At 38.8% G+C, this 23,562-nt stretch overlaps 1 protein-coding gene across 1 annotated transcript; it reads left to right on the top strand.

The window, feature by feature from the left end:
• The first annotated feature begins 1,346 nt into the window (after positions 1-1,346).
• On the top strand, positions 1,347-18,241 carry LOC121244179. Its single transcript, XM_041142206.1, has 16 exons — positions 1,347-1,412; positions 1,732-2,178; positions 2,295-2,505; positions 2,600-2,740; positions 4,123-4,241; positions 4,430-4,504; positions 4,687-4,774; positions 5,298-5,557; positions 6,459-6,688; positions 6,784-6,983; positions 13,053-13,397; positions 14,170-14,271; positions 14,509-14,755; positions 15,531-15,673; positions 15,934-16,218; positions 18,026-18,241. Exons 2-16 carry the CDS (start codon positions 1,766-1,768, stop codon positions 18,239-18,241), a joined length of 3,075 nt encoding a protein of 1,024 aa, XP_040998140.1. The 5' UTR covers positions 1,347-1,412; positions 1,732-1,765.
• Positions 18,242-23,562: the final 5,321 nt, after the last annotated feature.

Raw genomic sequence — 23,562 nt, 5'->3', positions numbered from 1 at the left:
TTGGTATTGTTGATAACATGTTCTGATTCTGCATACTGAAAATAAAAATATTTTATTCAGCATTCTGAACTCTGTAAATGTTCATGTTTGCATATTAGTATATGTTCTCTGCTTACTGAGTTGTTGATAACTCACCTCTTATTTCCATAATATTTTTCAGATGATTATGATGGTCCTGATGGCTAGTAAGAGTAGGCTGTGTTAGAGAAGTTGTGAAGTTCATAGACGAATAAGTACCTGAGGGTACAAATATTTATTTTGGGAGTCTCTTTAGTTGATTTATGATTTTATGTTATTTTTGGTATTGTAAGTCGTGAAAATTTCGAGATTGTTTTTTTGATGGAATATTAGAGTATAAATTTGTTATAGAAGACGATGGTAGGTTACAAAAGCTAACTCTCCGGACCCTTGGGTGCGGGGCATCACAAATAAATTGGGAAAAAAATATCTACCACACTTTTTAATACATATAATTATTTATTACAATAATCAAAATTATTTTAATTTATAATTAGAATAAAAAATTTCGAATTTCTTATATATAGAAAAATAAATATGTGATAAGTAAAATAATATCTTTTAACAAAGAAATTTTAATTTTTGGAAATATAAACAACAAAAAATCTAATTTGAGATTTAAATTTGTTTATAAATTTTTTAATTAATAATAAATAATATTGTTTATTAATATATTATTATTTATTAATATATTCTTAACTATTACAAAATAATTTTCAATTATTGGTGAGACTCATCCCTTTATCAAATTCTAAAAAGTAAAAATTATCTCATCTCATCTTATTATTTAAATATATCATTTTTTACAAATCATCTTATCTCATCTTAATTAAAAATTTTTACTATTATTTAAAATATTTCATTTCATCTAAATTGTGTAACCAAACGAAATCTAAAATTTTTTTTTAAGAACCGAGGATGTAGCACGAGACAGCACCGGATAAGAATAAAAAGGTCTTTATATTTTATTTTATTTTATTTATTTATACTTTTAAACAAATTTTTTTTAAAAAAAAATCACTACATCACTTAAAAACAATTCCTTAGTCACGAGTGAAAAAAAAGGGGAAAACTTTTTTGTCGGGACCAATCGGGACCTAACTCTCTGACAATAGCATATTTATTTTTTATATGTTAAGATATAAAATAAAGTTTATATCTTTTTTATTTATTTATTTCAACTAGACAAACTGATGTACGCGTTTATAAAAAATGAAGTCCACCTTGAAAAAATATAAAAACATTTATTTGTTTAATAAGATCATTTTTTTATAAAAGGCCTGATCAAAAAGTTTACTTTAGAACTTGTAACTACTGAGAATGGTCTCCTCTGTAAACATTGACCGACCTTCCTTTTCCTTGCTCCACCGCGCCTCATGCTACGAATCTACCAGGTACCTGATCTCTTCTCCCTATCTCATACATTGCTTTTTGAAACTTCGAGGCTATGTGCTATGTGGGTCTTCGATTACTACTTGTTTTGTTCGAGCATGACTTTCTGCTTTCTGTTCTTTCGGGCATGACTGTGATTTCGTTTCCGTTCTACCTGCGGAATCCTTTTAGCTATGCCCGTGGTGGGTAAATACGTACTACTATATTCTATATTCTACATGATGATCTTATCAGTCAATTCTTCTTCTATATTCTTCATCTTTAATCTTTTCGAGAACTTATATAATTAATTAGTGTCTATTCTTTTGTCCAAAGTTACAGGTTTTGAGTTGGTGAATTAGTAAAGGGAGCTATCATGTATCCGGCTCAAGATAACCAGCGACGACCTCTAAGAAATATTGCGCGCAGTTCAATGGAAGCCCTCGAGATGATGAAAAATGCTGCAAAAGATTCTCTACACGCCTTGAAAATCAAGATCCAGAGGGTACTCATGCAAATTCTGATGAGGTTTATAAGGCCAACGGACACATACCTTTACCTACCTGAGCTTTCACACCATGCGGTAGTCGTTGCATTTCTGAGTTCTGTCGTTTTTATCGTGTTGGACTATATTAGTAGTATTCTTAACGACGGCGACAACATTCATCATGTGTGGTGGTCTCTACACCTCTGTTTGTTTGGATTCTTCTATTTCTTTATGCACCCTTGGGTTCAATTCTTTTCCCAGCCGTTGATAGGGAAACCGAGCTATGCAAGTTTCAATACGTGGTAATTAAATACTACTCTTAAATCCTGTGATATATATGTTAATCATTGTAGAGAGAGAGAGGCAGACAAAACCGATATCATTCACTTAATTGGGAGTATTTTGCTTTCTTTTGCAGGTATGTCTCCTGGCTTTTAATAGCAACTGTTGATCATTCAATGGGAGAATCCATGAGAATGAATCTGTCTTTATTTTTGACAATTTTTGCCCTTTCTATTCTATGTCTTCTTCTCTTCCACACTATTTTTTATGGCTTTCGCTACATTTTCTCACGTGAGGTTCGAAAGTCATGGCCAGAGATATACTGGAAGATACTCCAACTTTCGGCTGTAAGCTACTCCTCATCACGCTTTTGTATCAACATATCATGTCGTAGTTTTTCCCATAATCTTAACTCCAATACTTCTCTTCATGCTTTTGAAGGTTGTTAGTATAGCCTGCTGCATTTTTCTAAGTAAATGTAAAGAAAGACCGCGTGGACCAAGAACTTATACAGACCAAGTCTGCTCATATTTGATTGTGCTGGGCGTTGGCTCTGAGATCAGGGACCATCATTATCCCAAGGTAAATGGGTCAACCATTTATTAAGTTTTTTTTAGTTCTATTTTTATTTTATTTTATTGAGAATTATATGAAAAATAGTAATACAACAAAGTAAGAAATCAAGAGATCGATTTGTTGCCGGTGAATGTTGAGTGAGACCTTTGTCTGACTCTTCCTACATGTTTTATGTCATATTCTTTGTAATTCCTAATATCTTCTGATCTTGTCAATGCTCCTTTTCTTCAACGACAATGTGGTTAACATCAATAACTGAATAGCAATTAAGGATCATAATTAATGAACTTCATAAGTTGGAGCTTAATTGTTAATACAAAACAGAGGTCGAGTAATTAGTCCTAGTTGTACTTGTAGCCACTAGTTATGTATTACCCCTGGGTTTCGCTTGTGATTTGGTGAAATCAAGGGCGTCGGGATGTTGACCACACCGGTCATACACCCATGTGAGTGAAGGGTCGAGGCATGGAGGACAGCGGCGGCATAACACAACACAGAGAGATGAATGAGAAGAGAAAGAATGTGCGGGAGAGAGGGAAAACCAAAGAGAGAGGAAACTAGAGAGGGGGAGACCGAGGGCTTAATTGCCCACTCTCATGGTCGGACGACGACGGTGGATGGTGTTGGTGATGCCAAAACCCAAGGGAGAGGAGAGCAGAGAGAGAGACGGCATGAGAGTAAGGGGCTGAGAGACTCAAGAGGGAGATGGTCGGAGATGGCCGGGGGTTTCTTCACAAAGGTTGTCGGGGTTGGACGTGCAGTGTGGGAAGGGCAGCCGGCTCGACAAAGTTGGAACCGTGACGGCTGAGACTGCAGCAATGGAACACTCACTGTGGAGAGAGAGAGACAGAGACGATGGAGAGAGAGAAAATGGAATAGAGAGAGCGAGGTAGCCGCTGGGGGCAGGGGACGGGGGTGTTCTACACATGGGAAGGAAAACGGAGAGAGACAGAATAAGCAAAATCCTAATTATTACATAAAAATAAAATACGTAATAAAATAAGAATTCTGCAAAAGATCTGCCCAATTCAAGAAATCGTCACCATTTCTTGTCTGCTAATTTGCCTTCTTAAAGTAATCAACTGCATCATCGGACCTAGATCCCCTACATCATGTATCCAGTCTATTTTCCTAGTGCTTCCTCATATCTTGCCGTACACTTCCTGCAAATGATCATGCTATTTGCCATCGATTTCTTTCAACAGGAGGTTCCATATATATACATATACATATATATATATATATATATATATAGACAACAGAAAGCCATATATATATATAATATATATATATTTTTTTCCTTACTCTAATTATTGTGTATATTTTCAATATAGGTGGATGTTTTTCCTTACTCTTAACTCATGTCTAACATGGAATTATTTACCCAGTTTTTTAGCGGTGTGTTGCTGGCCAAGGTTTCAACGGACGAAATGCTTGCTTTGTACTCGTTATGGGCCACATTTATAGGCCTTTACATTGCTAATTGTATAGCGGAGAGGTTACCAGCGTGAGTAGTATTTTGTACCTTAACCTTCTATTGTGCATTTACTTTCTTTTTTTCTAAATTTTTATGCTTGAATTTGATTATTCAGATTTTTTAATGATGTCTTGCCTGGAACATACATATATATATATATATATATATATATATATACATGAGCTAGACTAAGTTTTCTCTTATGTTCCTTTGTCCAGGTCAGGTGAAGAATATGAGAAGATCAATAAAATAATGAAACCGGATTTTTTAGATATGGTTCCCTGGTATTCAGGGTATGTCCAGTACTGTGTTATATATATACATATACATATACATATATATATATATATATTCAGCAAAATAATATATATATATATATATATATCTTTTCAACTGTTAATTTCTGTCTATTGAAGAGATTTTCAGTAATATTTACTTGTTTAACATTATCTGGTGATCCATGGCTGTGTTGCAGAACATCAGTTGATCTCTACAAAACAGTTTTTAACATCATCGTATCAGTAAATTTCTTTCTAGGTCGTTTTGACGTACGTGTATTGCAGGTATATCCCAGGCCATATGTTATAAATATATATCATATTGTGTGTCGATTAGCAATCGATTTTCAGCACTTGGTAATTAATCGAAAAGCTAAACTAAATATATAGAAAAATTCTATTTATAAGACAATGTAGAGTACAAGCACTGCATATTACTGCTAATTCGGCAGAATTTAATTTAGAAGAAAAATTTATAAATTTAAATCTTACAAATTAAATCGTGTTATATCAATGATGTGCTTTATTATGTGTTTTTCACATTGGCTTAAGAATAAAATAACTCATATATATATATATATATATAATCATTACGTTTATTTTCTTATAAGAAATGTATTGATCAGTCTAGCTAGGCAATTTAACAAAACTCAAATCATGAAACAATTTTTATCCGATCATACTAATTATCTCTTTCTTTTTGGTTTTAGCAAGGGAGGGGGAAGGAGGAAAATAATTCTAAATATACTTTATGACGTGTTGTAACTGATTTATCTTTTATCTTTGGGTCCCATCCTCCAATCATCAGGCTGCAGCAATGAACGGAGTAGGAGGAGTGCCAAAGAATAGAAGGAACGGTCAAGATGATGATGGAGATTTTGAATATGGACGTCATAGTGAAAAGAAAGAACTATGGTTTGACTTCATGGCCGATACTGGTGATGGTGGAAACTCAACTTATACAGTGGCACGGCTACTTGCTCAGCCCTCTATTGATTTGGAAGATAGTGAACTTGGTAAACTTACCTTAAGTCGTGGAGACTTGCTACTCATTGGAGGGGATATCGCGTAAGTCATGATCTTATATATTTATAACTAAAAAACTATATATAAATGTCCTAATTTGTTGTCATTTTATCTTTAAAACACATTTTTATTTTGTTTCCAAACTAGGGTCCGTATCAACTTTAAAAGCACGTACATAAGATACATACATATATATATATATATATATATTTACAAACAATAAATAGCCTTTTGCTAGCAACAATTCCAAATCGACACTTAGGACATGTTTGGACACTTGGAGTATATCAAAATCTAGTGAATAATAGTGTAATAGTTTAAGTGAATATGTGTTATTGAGTTTTAAAAAATGAGAGAAAAATTTGAATAAAAATATTATAAAATTCAAAAATTATTTGAATATAGTTTTTGTTTTAAAGTTTGTAAAAGTTGTATTGATTTTTGTATTTGAATAATGATTAGATGAAAAAAGTTAAAAATTTTGCTAAATCTTTTAGAAATTTTGTAGTGTTCAAACATGCCCTTACTGTTATTAATATTGATAATTGTAGTTACCATTCATATATATACACTCTAAATGACTACGGGCCTTGACTATTCTTATTTACAATACATAAAATATATGACAATTGTACACCATATTGTTGGGAATTCATTTTCACTAGCTAGTAATTAGCATGCCCTTGATTGTTAGCTAGCTAGGTTATTATAATTAACTGAATGGTTAAAATCACTATTTCAACTTAGCCAGTTAAATTTCTTAAAAAAATAGATATTTAGCATATATATATTAAACAAAATGAAATCTGTCTTCATATCTATATATAATATATAGACATCATTTTAGACATCTGAATTATCCGATATTTAATATGTTCTTTTCAACATTTTTGATAATTTGTTTTTGTTTAATTGGGACGCATGTCTTGCCGTTGAATTATAGGTATCCTAATCCATCAAAATTCACGTACGAAAGTCGTCTCTTTCGCCCTTTTGAGTATGCCTTGCAGCCACGATCTTCTGCAGAACAAGCACGTATGACTGTGGACAAGCCTAAGGCGCCTCCGGAGGTGTCTAAATCATTGAAGCGGGGAAGAAAAAAATCCAAGAAGCACCGCCAAAAACAAGTGAAGCATGAAGAGCCTGAATGTTTTCTTATTCCTGGAAACCATGGTTTGTGTTAATTTTTCTTAAATGAAAGCCGTCATAAGTGTGTCGTCATTTAAAATGTTATTGTTGTGTGATAACCTCTAGTCTCGGCGTGACAGATTGGTTTGATGGACTTCACACCTTTATGGGGTATATATGTCATACGAGCTGGTTGGGCGGGTGGTTTATGCCACAAAGGAAGAGTTATTTTTCTTTGAAACTCCCTAAAGGATGGTGGGTGTTTGGTCTTGATCTTGCACTCCATGGTGATATCGATGTGTACCAATTTGAATTTTTCTCAAAACTAGCCAGAGAAAAGGTATCGTTCCAAGTTCTCTATTTCATTGTCTATGTTAAAATGAGTTATAATCAATATATTATATGCATTGAGGGGAGTGGAAGATGTTGCTCTCTATGACCGATCTAAAAATGGCCATGCGGGGTGTTAATGTCATGTTTCGCACGCATTTGAGCCAGACTCCGACAACTCAAGTCTTTAAGAATGGGCCTGTAAAAGATACGGAAGAAGACAAATAGGAGAGGGCGGCCTTGGAGCCGGAGAGTCTCCGATGCTAAAGTTAGTAAATTCTCTTAGAGATTTGTAAATAAAGTGAAAGAGTCTAGGGATTAGAGAGCCTTTCTCGTACCTGAGGCTTTCTATTTATATGGCCATGGGTCTGGGGAGGTGCAACTCGTCTTTGTCTTTATGGGGTTCGTGTCCCTCCTACTATTCCTGTTGTTAGAGTCATTTAATGCGTTACACATTGATGGCGTCATTAATGCGGCGTGGTTGTCATACATTGTTTTTATCCCTTGTGAGCAGTAGATGTCTTCATATCAGTGGATCGAGGGTCCTCCGCATTTCCCGCTGCGTTTCATGCAAGTTTCTAGGTTCAGAACGTGGCCGAATGATGTCAGGCCGATCTGTCGTGTTAGTCACTCGACTCCTTTCCCTACTTGACCCTTTTATCCAAGTATGGTCATGGTGACCCTAAGGTCGACCATTGGGCCAAGGCCTAGTGGGCTTTACGAAGTGGAAAAAATCTCCTTACAGTTACCTTGCCAATTCTCCTTGGACCGGTCCGAGGGGAATTCTTTCTTCATTCCCTTAGTTCTTGCACCGCAAGACTACTTGACCTCTTTTGTGCTGAGCTGAGTAACGGTTAGTCTCCCACTTTTATAGCTACATTGTGACGGTCACGTTTTGCATTAATGGCATCCCTACGGTTCTTTCATCATGACCTCGTGCTAGGTAGTCATTTATTTCTCACATTGTATCAGTAGATACACTCTGTTGAAGTCACGACAATCGAGGGATTTTGATGCTTTGGGGGACACATGGAGTTATATTACCTCAGGAGGTCAACCGTCGATCTTGCCTATATAAGGCCATTTCCCCCTTGTGATAGTCACTTCACTTATCCTTTACTTTGTTCTCTGCATTTCTTTCTCGCTGCTTGAGTCCTTCATTCCTTTGTTTTCTTCCAGTTTTTCTTTGAAATTCATTTCCTTTTCTTCTGATCTCTCTTGACTCCGAAGAAATCTTCACACCCTTCTGAACTGATTGGGTCCTCTGGCGATGCTCAAGCTGATGTCGGCCATGGTGGCGCCGTCCCAGAAGAGTTCGCCGGATTTACGTGGCTATCAATGGTGACTCCTACCGAACTAGAGTCGTTGAAGGAGACCTACAGGGTTCCTTTGAAAGTTGAGTTCGTGGTGCCCCTCCCATTGAAAGGGCACTGGACTCTGAGGGCTACGACACCAACGTCGTGGTTTATTCCTCCATGTTCTCCTGCGGCCTTAGGCTACCTTTTTGTCGGCCGGTGTGAGAAGTATTGGCCTTATTCGAATTGGTGCCTGCCCAACTTCCTCCCAGTTCATGGAGGATTCTTGTTTCTTGCTGCGTCATTTGGCGCCGTGCATTAGAGGAGGCCGGGGCAGACTACCAGGACCTCATAACACTCGTGTTCTTCCATAACATTTTGAGGAAGGTCCGACACCTCTACGATTTCTAGTCAGTCTAGGAATTGGTGCGGTTGAAGGCGTAGCATGCTGCTGTAAAGGGGTATGATCTCCAATTCTTCTTCCTGTCGGGTGATGAATGGGAGCACCCGATCGGATAGACCATCAAGTGCCCATATCCTGTGTACGCCATATGGGGCACCGTGGACAGGGACAAGTATCGCCACCCTAATACGACCCTAACCGAGGATAACCTTTGTTGATATCTGGCTCCCCTGCCCAACTTGCGCTTTGATATGGGCTTTCCCATAAATCTGATTCTAACAATATTCCTAGTCCTCCCAGGGGCCTGTCTGTAATGGCACTAGTTATTAGGGCCAAGCTGTCGGCGCCTAAGAAGATGGTAGAGATAGCAAACCTTCTTGCACCGTCCTGTCGATTCAAGGCATAGTTACCTAAGCCACTCTCATGGTCGACGTCGTCTCCTCCGACAATGTCGACCTGCACTCCTCCGCGACAGGGGTAGAGCAGCCTTAGCCATTACACTCGCCCTTTTTGCCTCGCAGGGAGGTAAGTTGCTCATGGATATTTCGTTAGTTTTGCTGATGTAGATCGCATTGACGGAGTTGACTTCATTGATGGAGACTAAGTTGATTTTGTTAGTGGAGAGTTCGTTGGTGGGTTACGTTATGTTCCTGAAATTTACCATTGAAATACAACACTTCTTTCATTAGGGCTTGCAACGTGTGGATGGAAATATATAAATTTACGACAGTGAATTAGCTTAGCAATAGAATTTTCTTAGATGTTTGGCATTCCAGGGATGCAGCAATTCTTTCCCTTGAGAGTCCCGTAGACGGTATGAGCCTTGCTGATTTGTGGCGGTGACTACGTAAGGGCCCTCCCATCGGGGGCCTAGCTTTCCTTAGTCTCATGTTGTTGTTCTTGTCTTTTTAAGTATGAGATCCCCGACCTTGAACGTTCTCGGGCGCACACACTTGTTGAAGCATCTCTTGGCCCTTCTTTTGTTGGATGTGGTCCTTATTTCGGCTTCTAGTTTAACGTTTTCCAACAAATCCAGTTGTTCCTCTACCCGCCTATCATTGGATTTTTGCTTGAAGTGCTAAACTCTATAGGTAGAGATTCTGATCTCTGCTAGCGGCATCGTCTCGTGGCCGTAAGCGAGGGTAAAATGAGTTTACCTTGTTGGCATTTTCATTATGACTCGGTAGGTCCACAAGACGGCAGGGAGTTCTTTTGCCATGCCTCTTTTCTGTCGTCGCGCCGGTTCTTGAGCATTCCCATCAATGTTTTGTTGGTTGCCTCAACTTGCCCATTAGACTGGGGGTGTCCTGGGGGTGTATTGGGGATGAACACTAGAACTCGATTCCTAATTCCAGGCATCAACTGCGGTAGTGATCTAAATCGAATTGCCTCCCGTTATCCGTTATGACGATACGTGGAATGCCAAACCTGCAAACTACCGTCCTCCATAGGAACCATGTGATGTTGTTCGTCATGATGGTCGCTAAGGCCTCAGTCTTGACCCACTTGGTAAAGTAGTCCACAACCATCACTACAAACTTGACTCCTCCTTTGCTTGGGGGAAGTGGGCCGGCCAAGTTGATTCCCTACTAGGCGAAAGGTCAAGGCGACATGATCGACGTTAATTCTTTTGGTGCACAATGGGGCACCCTTGCATATTCTTGGAACTTCCGACATTTTTGCGTATATTCCTTGGCATCCCGTAGGGCTCGAGGCCAATAATACCTTGCCCTCATTACTTTCCTGGCCAGTGCCTTCCCTCCTGAGTGATTCCCACAAATCCCTTCTGTATTTCTGCCAACACGTATTGTGCTTCTTCTGGGGAGATTCACCACAATAGGGGCATCAAGTGGCCCCTTCGATACAGAATTCCCTTGATTAAAGTGTAGCTTGTTGCTCTATTTCGAATCTTCCTAGTCTTCTGTTTGTCCTCTGGCACCTCATTGGTTTCTAAATACTTGAGTATGTCCTTCGCCAGAGCTGGGGCTCCTGATAGTATTTCTATTACCTTGATCCATACAACAGGCAGTTCTATGGTTTGGGTCACTGTTTGCTCTGGCAAGGGGAGTCCTCTTATCCGGATGCCGTGCATGCCAGCTTGTTTGCTTTATGATTTTCTGCTCTTGGCACTTGCTGAATTTGGAAATACTTAAAATGGTCAACCTCTACTAGCGCTAAGTATTTTTTTAACTTTTCGCTTTTTACAGCAAACTCCCATCGCACTTGATTGACCACTATCTGAGAATTGACTCGTACTTCGATTTTGGTGGCGCATAGAGACGTCGCAACCATTAGCCCTGAGAGTAGCGCTTAATATTTTGTCTCGTTGTTCGTCGTTTTGAATGCGTAATCCGACATCGAAAGCTCATTTTGCCAGGTTTAGCTTCATTTGGTACTGTCGTAGTATCGCGAAAGTCTCCCTTAAATCGTTTAGATGCTGTTCCGTGGTCTCACTCTTAATCAACAGGTCATCCACATAGACCTCCATGTTTCTTCCTATTTGATTTTTGAACATACGACTGACCAACAGTTGGTAGGTGGCACCTGCTTTTTTAAGCCCAAAAGGCATCGCTGTGTAGCAATGCAAATTGTCTTTTGGGCAGGCTTTGTTGAGGTCGGTGAAGTCGAAACACATTCTCCATTTGTCATTTGGCTTCTTTATGAGCACCATGTTGGACAGCCACTCTGAGTAGTGGGCTTCTCAAATGAATCTAGCGTTCAGTAGGTGGTCCACTTCGATGCTTCTGCCTCACTTCTTTGGCCTTTGGGTCTACACTAAGGTTTTCCTGTATGACTTCGAGCGCTATTCCGGGCATATCCTTGTGGCTCTAGGCAAATACATCTTGGTGCTTGGGGAGAAGTTGTTGCATGGTGCTCTGGGCTTCAGATGTCATTTCGCTGCTAATCCTTGCCATGACTTCTGGTCGATCTAGGTTGAGAATGATGAGTTCCAATGGCTCGATTGATTTTACTTTCCGAAGCCCCTGCTCATCTCGAACCTCGCTTTTGACCACCATGCAGTCGGGAGGTGGCAGTAAGGTGCAAGCACCCTCCGCAGGATACACCTAGCTTACCCTGTCGTTCGTAGGCATCTCTTCTCGGGTGCGTGCTCACCTTTCTTCCACTGCGCCCTCTTCAATCCTAAGAACTTGGTTCTTTTGCTGGCTAACTTCCATGTCACTGGTAATATTGGTAAGCTTTCAAATTGTTTGGAACGGGTTGCCTTAGGCACATGAAGTACACGTTAGGCCTAAAGAAAGGATCTCACAAACGGTGCCACTGTTAATGTCCTGTTTCCCACGCCTTTAGGCCAGACTCCAACAACTTAGGTCTTCAAGAATGGGCTTGCAAAAGATACGGAAGAAGAGAACTAGGAGAGGACGGCCTTGGGGCCGGGGGGTCTTCGATGCCAAAGTAAATTCTCTTAGAAGTTTCTAAATAAAGTGAAATAGTTTAGAGATTAGAGAGCCTTTCTTGTACCATGGGTCTGGGGAGGTGCATATCGTGTTTGTCTTCACGATGTTCCTACTATTCATGCTTTTAGAGTCCTTTAATGCGCATGGTTCTGTGACGACACCATCAATGTAACGTATAGCTCGGTAGTGGCGCCATTGATGTGGTGTAGTTTTCAGACCTTGCTTTTATCCCTTATGAGCCGTAGATGTCTTCATCTCAGCAGATCGAGAGTCATCCGCATTTCCCGCTACCTTCCATGTGAGTTCCCAGGTTTGGAACTTGGCCAAGTGATGTCAGGCTGATCTGTTCTGTCAGTCACTCGACTTCTTTCCTTGGTTGACCCCTTTATCCAAGTATGGTCTTGGTGACCCTAAGGTCGCGCATTGGGCCAAGGCCAAGTGGGCTTTGTGAAGTGGGAAAATTCCCCTTACATGGGGTATGATATCGAGTGGTATAATTAGTAGTGTTAGAGATAATGTTTGAGTCATGGGAGCTAGCGTCATTGTGAGGAAGAGATTGTTGGGATGTGTCTATTATCCCAGTACTTTGAAAATAGGGGTACAATATTAATGTTGAATGTCAAGAAAGACTCGAACGTGTCTTCCCAAATACTAAGGTCTCGTTGGGTTACACAAATCAGATGATCTCATCTGATTTGTGTAACCCAACGAGACCTAAGTGGTTTAGGTTGAATATTGACAGCTCAAGGTCCAACAATATTATGCCCTCATAATTTGATTTTTCTTTCGGTGCAGAGTTTTGCATGTCTACGCATATACAATGGAAAAGTTTTGCATCAGTACTTTTTTCTTTTATAGGATTCAATCAAATAGGCTCTTATAATATATTTTAATCCTATCTTTTGCTCCTAAACATTTTGTTAATCGATCTTATTAACTTTTTTATTGGACCATGTGTGATCAAGGTTGGCGAGAGAGACTCTGTGATTGTAATGACGCACCAACCAGATTGGCTTCTTGATTGGTACGAGAATGGTGAGCATAAGCCCAATATTTCATACCTAATACGCAATGTTCTGAAGAGAAGGTGTAGGCTTCGGATTGCTGGGGACATACATCACTACATGCGGCACGAAAGAGTCAACTCTGGTGGTGGGTCAGATGAGCCTGGTTATGCACAACATCTACTTGTAAATGGCTGTGGTGGGGCATTCTTGCATCCTACCCATGTGTTTCGCAATTTCAGTAAATCTCATGGAGTTTCCTATCAGTGCAAACAGGCTTATCCTACTTTCGAAAAGTCAAGAAAGGTACTGTAACTGTACTCTGTTCTTCTCCTTTCCGAGTCTGATCTATCCCACTTAGTACCTAGTACCAATCACATTTTATTACATTATGTTCATGGACAAAGCCAGGATTTATGTAGAGGGGACTAGTGTAGAATATATAAAAGTTTTTACATAACAAAAGTTAAAAGATTACTTATAAGTGTGCAGAAGTATATAGGAAATTTCAATTTAAGTCTAAAATAAAAAAAATTAACATGCTAATTGATTTCGATGTTCTTTCAACAAATAAAGATAATTAAATATTATCACATTTATTCTCAATATACACTAAGAAATTATTTATAAGAAAGTCGTCATCTATTTTGTTTCGAAATCTTATCTCAACCATATTAGAACTTGAAAAAGTTTGTTAAATTTAATTTTATTTCGAAATCTAGTCTTAACAATATTTATGATTTTAAATTTTTTAGTTTGTCCATATTGTTTAACTTAAGTTTTCAAATTAAAAGACAAAAAGAAAAGAAAAGAAAAGAAAAGACCCATGAAAATATTATGATATTTAGAACTAATTTAAAGGTACATACAACATAATAAATCAAATTAAAAATTTTGGGTTTACATGATAAATCAATAAGCATATTATTATATATGATTTATGGGGAATAAAACATATTTGGGATTACAAAAATTCACATCTATTACTCTTTTATTTTTATTTTACATAACTTTAGATTAAATTAATGAAAAATTTCAGAATTTTTGCAGCTTATAGCTTCTCATTGATTTCGTGCAGCTTGCGTGGAAAAATATTTCGAACTTTCGGAAGCAGAACTGGCGATTTGATTTTATTGGTGGCGTTTTATACTTTATATTGGTCTTCTCGATGTTCCCGCAGGTGAACTCCTGTTATTTTCTATTCCGTATAAATATATTTTGAGATTTGCTGTACAGAAACTAGTGTGTTAGCACATCATTTATAGTGAGATCAAATATTATAATAAAAAATTAAAACACTAATCAACGATGTGCGAATGTGTTAAAAAAAAGACTTCTAAATAGATTTTGTCATTATTAATTAAGATCTATCCGTATATATGACATTTGTTTTCGCCTTTCTTTGTTTCCCGGCCAGTGTGAGCTTGGTACGGTGTGGAGTGCTTTCATGTACATGGTGCATCACTCATATGTGTCTCTGGGTGGTTCAGTGCTATTTCTAATGGCAGCAATTGCATTTGCACCCTCAGAAAGGTCATGGACGATAAGGATTGTGATCGGGTTTTGTCACTTCTCCGCCCACTTGGTCGTAGCTCTCATTCTTATGTTGGTGTTCGAACTGGGTGTTGAGACGTTTGTCCGGATCGGAATATTGGAGACTTCAGGTGGGATTTCGATCGATTTACATGCATCCTCCAAGAGTTTTTCTTTCTTTACAATATTGTTGGTAAAAGTGCATGCATAATGGTTTGATCGACGAGTAATGATATACCTACAATTTTTTTATAACTAATTTACAACTCATTGATAAATGTAGGAGTGTTTTACCTACATACTATATCTACCCCATTTTGAAATGTGCATCCCAAAACTACATAGAGTTTTATATTTTTTCACCTCAAACTACTAAAACTTTGTAATGTACAGTCTTAATATGCAAGATCTAGTCGTTACCAAAAATAGACAACATTAGATAGTCTTAATGGTCAAATCTTAATCGATGATAAGCATTGAATTTTTTTTAAGAGAAGTATATACTGCTATTCTAAGGTTTTTACATCACACAGTGCACATGTAACACGATTTAATTTGAAAGATAAATTTTAAAATTTGAATCTTACAAATTAAATCTTATCATTTAAGTGATGTGTATAGAATGTTCTATACACCCGCTTGAGAATAGAGTAATTATTTTTTTAATAGTTTAAAATATAGTTCGGAGATGAAAAATGTAGATACACCTTATAAATCACCGGGAGGTATTTGTTTCCAAATTGTTATTTAAATTTGTCATAAGTTTCGTAATTTAGGAAAAGAAAATAATGTATTTATATATGTAAAATAATGCATGAGATCATTGAAAAAGAAAAGATTCATTGGATATTATTATTTATTTTTTTCTAAAAATTTAAAATATTGTTTGATTTTTTATTTTACCAGAATATCACTCTCTCTATCGATCACTAGAAAGTATGCTCATTCAACCTGCCTCAAATGGCAATCGGACTAGTTTAGAACAATGGACATTCGGCCTTTATCCTGCCTGTATCAAGTATGTCATGTCTGCATTTGATGTGCCAGAGGTAAGAAAAACTCTCCTCCATGAATGTTATTTGGCAAATCCCGCGCACTCCGTATAAATATCGATGAGGTTTACATGAAAAAATAATTTTTTAAACAATAGATTCATTTATTTTAAAAAAGAATGTGCGAGATTTGTATGTTCTAAAATAGTACGTGTGATCATATATGATCACTTGTTCCACAAACCAAAGCTGTTTTCTCCCTTTTTTTTTTTTTTTCACTATATATCTTAAATTCATTTGAAATTTGCTATCATCAGCTCATAGCTGTCACGAGGAGGAATATATGTGAGAATGGGATGGAGTCTCTATCTCGAGTGGCTGCCATTGCTTATTATGTTTCTGTCTTCCTTTATTTCTGGGTCTTGTCCACCCCAGCAGTTTCCTTGGTGTTTGGATGCTACCTATACATCTGCGTCAACTGGTTTAACTTACACTATGACGAAGCCTTCTCCTCTCTAAGGATTGCTAACTACAAGGCTTTCACTCGATTTCACATCAAACCAAATGGTGATCTTGAAGTTTTCACCCTTGCAGTTGATGAGGTAAAAAAAAGAAAAAACCCATATTACTTTCCCTTGGTGATGCTATATGGTTTTGTTAAAGAATATAATACGAATTCAGGACCTCTTGTTTGATATTCTGTAAAATTACTACTTGTCTAAAAAATTTAAACTTTTAAGACGACTGGTGATTTGACATGAGTTATATATATTTAAATAAATTCAAGAAATAAAAATCTTCTAAGATTGGTAATTTATACAATAAATACACGGTAAGAAAATACCAAAGATTATATATAAACCATGATAAAATGCAGAATATTTTATTTTCCTAGCTAATTAAAAACCTACGCCAAGTAATCTTGAATAATACTTATTGACTAGATTAGTCAATAAGATTACATGTGTAATATGACTAGACTAGACAAATTAACAAGAAGGTCGAGGAATCCACTTGTCGTGCCAATTCTTCACTAACTCACCATTTCCAATCTTCCAAATCAGGCCGTCTTTGAGTAACTGCTTTGCTGCTAGGAAACTTCTCTAGACAAAGGATGCATTATTGCCCAGCTTGGCATTCAAAAAATCTGATTTATAGTAGTACTTAGCCTTAAGAACTCTAGCTGCCAGTGATTGAGGATATTGAATTATCCTCTAGCCCTTTTTAGCTAGTAGAGCTAGATTAAAATTTCTAAAGTTACGACACCCAAGTCCACCTGCCAATTTGGCCTTGCCTAGCTGCTGCCATGACAACTAGTGAATTTTTTGTCTTCCCTTTGCCCCCACCAGAATTTCTGCATAAGTCAATTAATCTTGCTCAGAATGGTCTTTGGAATCTTGAAGATACCCACATACTAGGTTGGGATGGCCTGAATAATAGACTTGAGAATGATTTCTTTACCTGCTTGAGATAAGAACCGTACTTTCTAGTTGCTCATTCTACTTCTGATCCTGTCTAGTATTGGCCTGAACGCAATTGATTTATGTGACCCCACATAAGAAGGAAGGCCCAAATATTTCTTATATGACTTGGATACTCTCAGCCGTTCAGTAGATAGGATGGACTCCTTGGCCTCTTGTCTAGTATTCCCGCTAAAGAAGATTGAGGTCTTGTCCAGGTTCAATCTTTGACCTAAGGCTTGGTCATATGATTTCAAAAGCCTAAGTAACCTACTCCATTCCATTGGATTAGCCTTGCAAAAAAGAAGGCTATCATCTTAAAAAAATAAAAGGTTAACAAGCAAAGACCCTTGAGCAAAAGGAAAGCCAGAAATGTTACATTTCTTCTCATCTTTATCCAGCATATGACTTAACACTTCTGAGCATATGATAAAAAGATAAGGGGAAAGATGATCTCCCATCTTAGTCCTCTAGAGGATGTGAATTCACTTTGTGTTGCTCCATTGATCAAAATTGAATATCTTATAGTGCTCACATACTGCATGATGAGCTCAATCCATGACCTATTGAATCCCATCCTCAACATTAAAGCTTCTAGAAAATCCCATTCCGCTCTATCATATGTCTTGCTTATGTCCAATTTAAGTGCCATGTATCCCTCCTTCTTACCCCCTCATTCTGTGTTGCATGGAGTGCATGCCACTATAACATTGATTTTGAATTTTAAAGTGACATTTATTGATGAGATCAAGAAATCCTAAAATATAATTTGAAAGCAAACAATATTTGTCATATAGAGAGGTCCAACTGCACGTAATTTATGGAAGGAAATCTAGAATATTTTCTATGTTGGAAATTGAAGAAATTGTACGAGCATTAATGGCCGGCCCGAATTAGTATAAAATTCATATGGTTGTAGCTAATTACCATACTTAATGTTCATATGTAGGTACCAGAGGACTGGGAGCTGGATCCTCAATGGAAACATGAATCAGAGGAGTTGAGTGAGCGCAGAGAGTTTGGAGACCAGGACTCGACGGAGTTGAGCTACCGCAGAGTGTTTCCCAGCATATGGAGGGCAACTGCTCCGTATCAGGACCCCTTAGCATCTGTGCATATTATTGATCACTTCTTCATTCGACAGCAAGATAGGCCCAACCACTAAGTGTGAGGGCTCGAGTTCATCTTGTGTGTTTGTGCTTTTTTTTTATCCTTTTAGTGTGTGAGGCCCAAGTCTGGTTTTGAGTGGGCTGTCTTTTTTGTTGTGTTGTTGTATGTGAATTGTGGGCCCAATACGTGTGGGAGTCCATGAGCTGAAACAAAGACTAGGCCCCTTGTTGAAAACAGCGCCATTTTTGGGCTTAAGGGGTGAAAACCCTAGTTTTCTCTACTTACACCCCCCCTGGGGGGCACGCCGCCCACTTCTTCTTCCCCTTTTTGTTTTATTTTTCCCCTTGCAGGCAGCAACTATGCCAGCACCCACGTCCACCGGCATGCCGACTCCACATGTTGGCATGGTTCGTGCCTTCCTTGCCACTGTCAAACCACTGCCCATCGTCTCCAATCGCTGTCAAGTCCGCCACACTCTGCGCATGGCTTCTTACGACCATATGAGCAATGCTGGTCACACCCAGTCGCTGTCAAGTCTGCGAGCCCTTCCTCTGTGGTTTGTGCACCGCTTGGTGTGCCCAATCACCGCCGAAGGTGGGTTTTGTTGTGGGTGGGTCTCTCGGCCTGGCCGAACCTCTACCTCTACAAAACCATCCCAAAAACACCCTCTCTTCCTCTCAAAAATTGTCTCATCACCTTCTTCCCCTTCTGATCTTCATTTCCATAGCCTTTAGAGTTTTTTCTCCAAGCTTCGTCGTTTGCCACTGCGAGCCACCACTCAGTCGCGTTCCGGTGGTCGTTCGACCACCTCTTGGCCTTCCCCTTCCCATTCCCGACCTCCTCCTCCCTTGATTTCACCCAACTCGCGAGCCACCACTCAACTGCTTTGGGATAAAATCTATAGTTAGTGATAGATTGTTGGTCAATCACTGGGTGAAGTGTTAGGAATCGCGTGCAATTGTGATATGTGAATATGTGAAACTGTGTGTTGAGCTTTCATTGTTTGCTGCACTTATTGCCATGTCATCCAATAACTTCTTGTCATGCATCTGTATTTTAATTGTTATTACTTGTCATGATTTTATTAATTGTGCTATGTTATATAGTTATGCTGTGAAATCGGAAAAGCTATGTTTTTGTGTCTAAAGATTAAAAGCATATTTTGTGGGTGCGTGCGTATAGCGAGCCCAACCTGAAATGAGGTATTATGTCGGTAGAGCTCATTTGGTCATTCGGAAGTGTGTAAAATTGAGTGACGTCTCCTGGGCTGTCGTTGGGTGACAGTAGGCTCGGCCAAGACGGTAATGCTCTTGGTATGACTTTGTGGCCTCTCTGTTGGCAGGGCTTAAAGGATGTCGGGTTACGTACACGCCGAGTGTAGAGTTGAGCATTGCTCGTTATGAAGTCACACACGCGGTTGTTACCCATGGTGTGATGAAGGGAGCCAAAGTATGTGGATGGTCCATAGGGGAGACCATAGCGTACACTGTAATAAATGAATGTCATCGGTGTACAAATGTGATTTTTGGCATGAGTGGCTGTAATTGTAATAATTTTGGTAAAGGTCACAAAAATGGGTATTTTGGGATTATCTCTCATGATTGTTGTGCGTGTTTGTTAGTATGCTTTCATGTTTGAATTCCCTGGTTGTTGATATGTGGATTTACTTGCTCAGATTGTGAGATCTCATTGTGGTGTTCCCGCCTACGGTTCTGTTTCATGGAACCGTAGACTTTGATGCAGAGGATGAGTTTGAGCATTCGGGACCAACCCCACTGAGGAGTAATGACTTGAGATTTATTTCCATTGTAATTGATGGACTTTTATTTAGTTTTATTTTATTTTAATCAGCTAGATGACTGTAATAACCTTATGGAGGACTTCTTATTGGGTTTTATTTTAAACTTTTATGGTACTTAGTTTTAGACGACATTTTTATTTCTCCACTGCGTTTATAAAATGTACACATATTGCATGTGTGCACACACTTGCACTTGGTGGTAGGGTGTGTGACCCTAGTGGCATTACCTTGGTGTCGCGACTCCTACCAAATCACACGTGGGGGTTGAGAGCGCCACACTAAGGGTAGGGGTGGGCAGCGGGGCCCCGCCCCCGCTGCCCCGCCCGGCTTCCGCCCCGCCCCGCATAGAGAGGGTATAGCGGGGGCGGGGGGCGGGATGACCCCAGCGGGGCCCCGCCCCGCCCCGCCCCTCCCCCGCCCCCGCCCCACATTAAAAAAAAAATTTTATTTATATATATTAAATAAATATATTGTATATAGATATACACAATTTATAAAAGACTTAAAATTATATTCAAGTCATTGGATTGTTTTGGCCTCCTAGGCCAATCTTTATATAGGAGGCCAAGGCAATACAATAGTCATCCTTAAGCAATGTGTGACTTACTACTAAGTCCCACATTGCTTAAGGATGACTATTGTATTGCCTTGGCCTCCTATATAAAGATTGGCCTAGGAGGCCAAATCAATCGAAAATCTAACTCTAATGAGTTTATATTTTTTTATATTTATAAATTTTAATTTATTATTTAAAATATATTATAATTTTGGTCTAAAAAAATATTTTTAGACCAAAAAAATTTTTTTTTTAACATAATGGCGGGGGGCGGGGCGGGTGGGGGTTTTTCCCCCGCCCCCCGGCACCGGGGCGGGGGACCCCGCCCCCGCCTCCCGGGGGCGGGGGGCGGTGGGGAAATCCCTAACCCCGCATGGTGCGGGGCGGGGTGCGGGGAAGGGCACCCCCCGCCCCGCACCATGCGGGTAGCAGCCCTAACTAAGGGTGCAATATATATGGCACCATCCATAAACTTAACAAGAAAATGACACGAAATAAATAGGTTTGAGTTTGTCGTAAATGAGTATGGGTCAAAACATGTTGATCTTATAATGAGACACGATTAATATATAGGTCAATTGTGGATCAATTTGCGAAACCCGTAATCAACTTGTATAACTCGTATAAATTCTATTTTCAAATTCTGTAAGTGTTTAGTTTTATATGCATTTATTATTAGTGGGATGTAATATTAATATTGGCATTTGACTACTTAATTATTTTATGGAAATATTAACTTTGTTAAATATTATTGATTTGGATATTGATCATAAAATATTTTATTATGAATCCAATTGTAATTGTGAATGACTTATATAGTTATCTATGTATAATATATGAACTTATATTAATTGGGTAAAACAAATAAACAGATAAGCTCAACCCATTGTATGAAATGGGTCGTGTTTAGGTTAATCCAAGAAATGGTAATTATTAAACTAGTTATGCGGGTCCTGTTGCGTCATAATCCGTTATTTATATGAGTTATGTTAGGATTTTAGTGTATGTGTGACATCTTCAATCTTCGCTTTTGATTTGGCGGAAACCACAACATCGAGATGTGCACTACACAAAGATAGTCCAACGAGTACATGCTCTCCGTTTTCACTTTCTTGGTTGTGTAGGATCTCAATGCTTGTACCCGCCCTCAAAGCCTACATTTACAATAAGGTCTATGGTTCCGAAGAGTGAGACCGTAGGGAGACTACTATGATAAAATTTTAAAGAAAACCTAGGAAGTGATAATCCATGAAAAAAGCTTAAAATGTATATAAATGAGAATGAGATATTGCAATTAAAGACATGGGAAACCAAGCAATAATACTTATCGAGATGGAAATTCCCTAGCACAACTTACAATATCGTGTGATAAGTTCAAATTTCTAAACACAAGCTGTCATGACCAACCACCAATATCGAGCAACATAAATAAAGGATCAGCAGTCATCGGGCAATCTAATAAGTCAAAACTCAAGAACCCCAGGTCCTCCAAGTAACATAATTCCAATCTTAAAAATCAGTTTCCATATCATTAATGTATGCACAATGGTCTCCTCTTAAAAGGGCCATGTACACACCCTAACTACCACACTGTGGATAACAACTGCATGTGTGACTTTGTCTCGAATATTACTTGGTCTTCGCATATCTATCCTTCACCACCAGCGCTTTTCTAATCTCCGTGTGACAACCCGTTCGAGCGATAGAGGCGAGCAACCAAGTAAGTGGGGCAGACAAGTTAGACAAGAAAGTTGGGTGAGCAAAGCAAGATGGGCACTCTCTCAACCCTCTCGGTGAAGGTTGGGCAAGACTTAGACCTACTCGGAGTCTGAGCTAGTTCACAGAAAACATTCTCCTTAGCATACCTGGAGTTCGAGCTAGTGCTTGAAACTCATCATCCTAGCTTCTCAACGCGAATTTGAGCTAATGCTCAAAACACCTTCCCGAACTATAGTTTTCTAAGCTATTGCCAAAAACTTTTACTGAGCATTGTCATTTCCGAATGAGTGCTTTGAAGGCATTCTGCCCTGCTTGAACAAGAACTTCCAATTTCCATTCCATCACCTATTTTGATCTGTGGGGATAGTACTAGCAAAGGAGGACAAGCCACCTTCCATGGGAAAGGAAAGGCAGGTGTGTAGAGTGTAGCTAGTCAAACGAAAGGGAAGTGGCACCATATAGAAAGCCTGGCAAAAGCATCTCAGCACAAGATGAAGGACAAGGTTTAACAAAGGATCTTTCATCTTGTGTCGGGCGAGCAAACACAAATGCGAGAAAGTCTGAAGGAAAGAAAGAGGAGCTGAAGAGGCTGGTACCTCCGATAAAGGGCGAATGGCAATGGTTGTTCCAACATACACGAAGTCATATTGTAGCGAAGGTAGATGTTGACATCTCATATTGCTACAACAATTAAATTTGAAATTCATACTAGTTAATTTTCAATCACAATCAATAAAATGCACAGTCAAAGACATATAATTAAAATTTTGGATGGATGTCCATGTATTGATGGTGAGTCAAACTTTGTGACCCACCAATTGGCCCCTCAACAAATCTTTTTCTGTTGTAATGTTTTTTTTATATCATTTGCCACCGTGTGGTGAGAATGAAGGTTAAACTTAGATTCCAAGTACTTGGAATATGCTTGGAACCATTTCCCCTCCACAAACCGAAATAGTAGCTCGTCCATGATGACCATACGAGCTAGGTGTCTCTTACACTCATCTGGATCATACTTAGTACACTCTTTTAACGTTGCACCCCCACTACTCTCATCCGCCATGTTTTTTAAGTCCAATCTCTAGTCTAGATTAGCTATTCTTTTGCAAAGATTTTAATATTGGATTCTTTTTGCATTGTTCTTCTAAGTGGACCTTTGATTGGGATATGCCATATCTCCTATAGTGACATCCATACACTTTACCACAATAGTTACCCTTAGCTTGGGGTTATTGGGGTCCCTACCCTCTAATTTGGCGAAGTAAATCCAAACTATCGAAACCCCAAAATAGATCGAGGT

Source organism: Juglans microcarpa x Juglans regia, chromosome 8S, assembly GCF_004785595.1.
Source record: "Juglans microcarpa x Juglans regia isolate MS1-56 chromosome 8S, Jm3101_v1.0, whole genome shotgun sequence".
Taxonomy (NCBI): Eukaryota; Viridiplantae; Streptophyta; class Magnoliopsida; order Fagales; family Juglandaceae; genus Juglans; species Juglans microcarpa x Juglans regia.
This window is presented reverse-complemented; position numbering and strand designations above follow the sequence as displayed.

What these genes read in the sequence shown, in the direction of transcription:
- LOC121244179 (XM_041142206.1), top strand. Translation starts at nt 1,766, where the DNA reads ATGTATCCGGCTCAAGATAACCAGCGACGACCTCTAAGAAATATTGCG. An exon ending in TTGACGTACGTGTATTGCAG is followed by an intron (nt 4,775 to 5,297) that starts GTATATCCCAGG and finishes TCCAATCATCAG; the next exon opens with GCTGCAGCAATGAACGGAGT. An exon ending in TCTTCTCGATGTTCCCGCAG is followed by an intron (nt 14,272 to 14,508) that starts GTGAACTCCTGT and finishes TTTCCCGGCCAG; the next exon opens with TGTGAGCTTGGTACGGTGTG.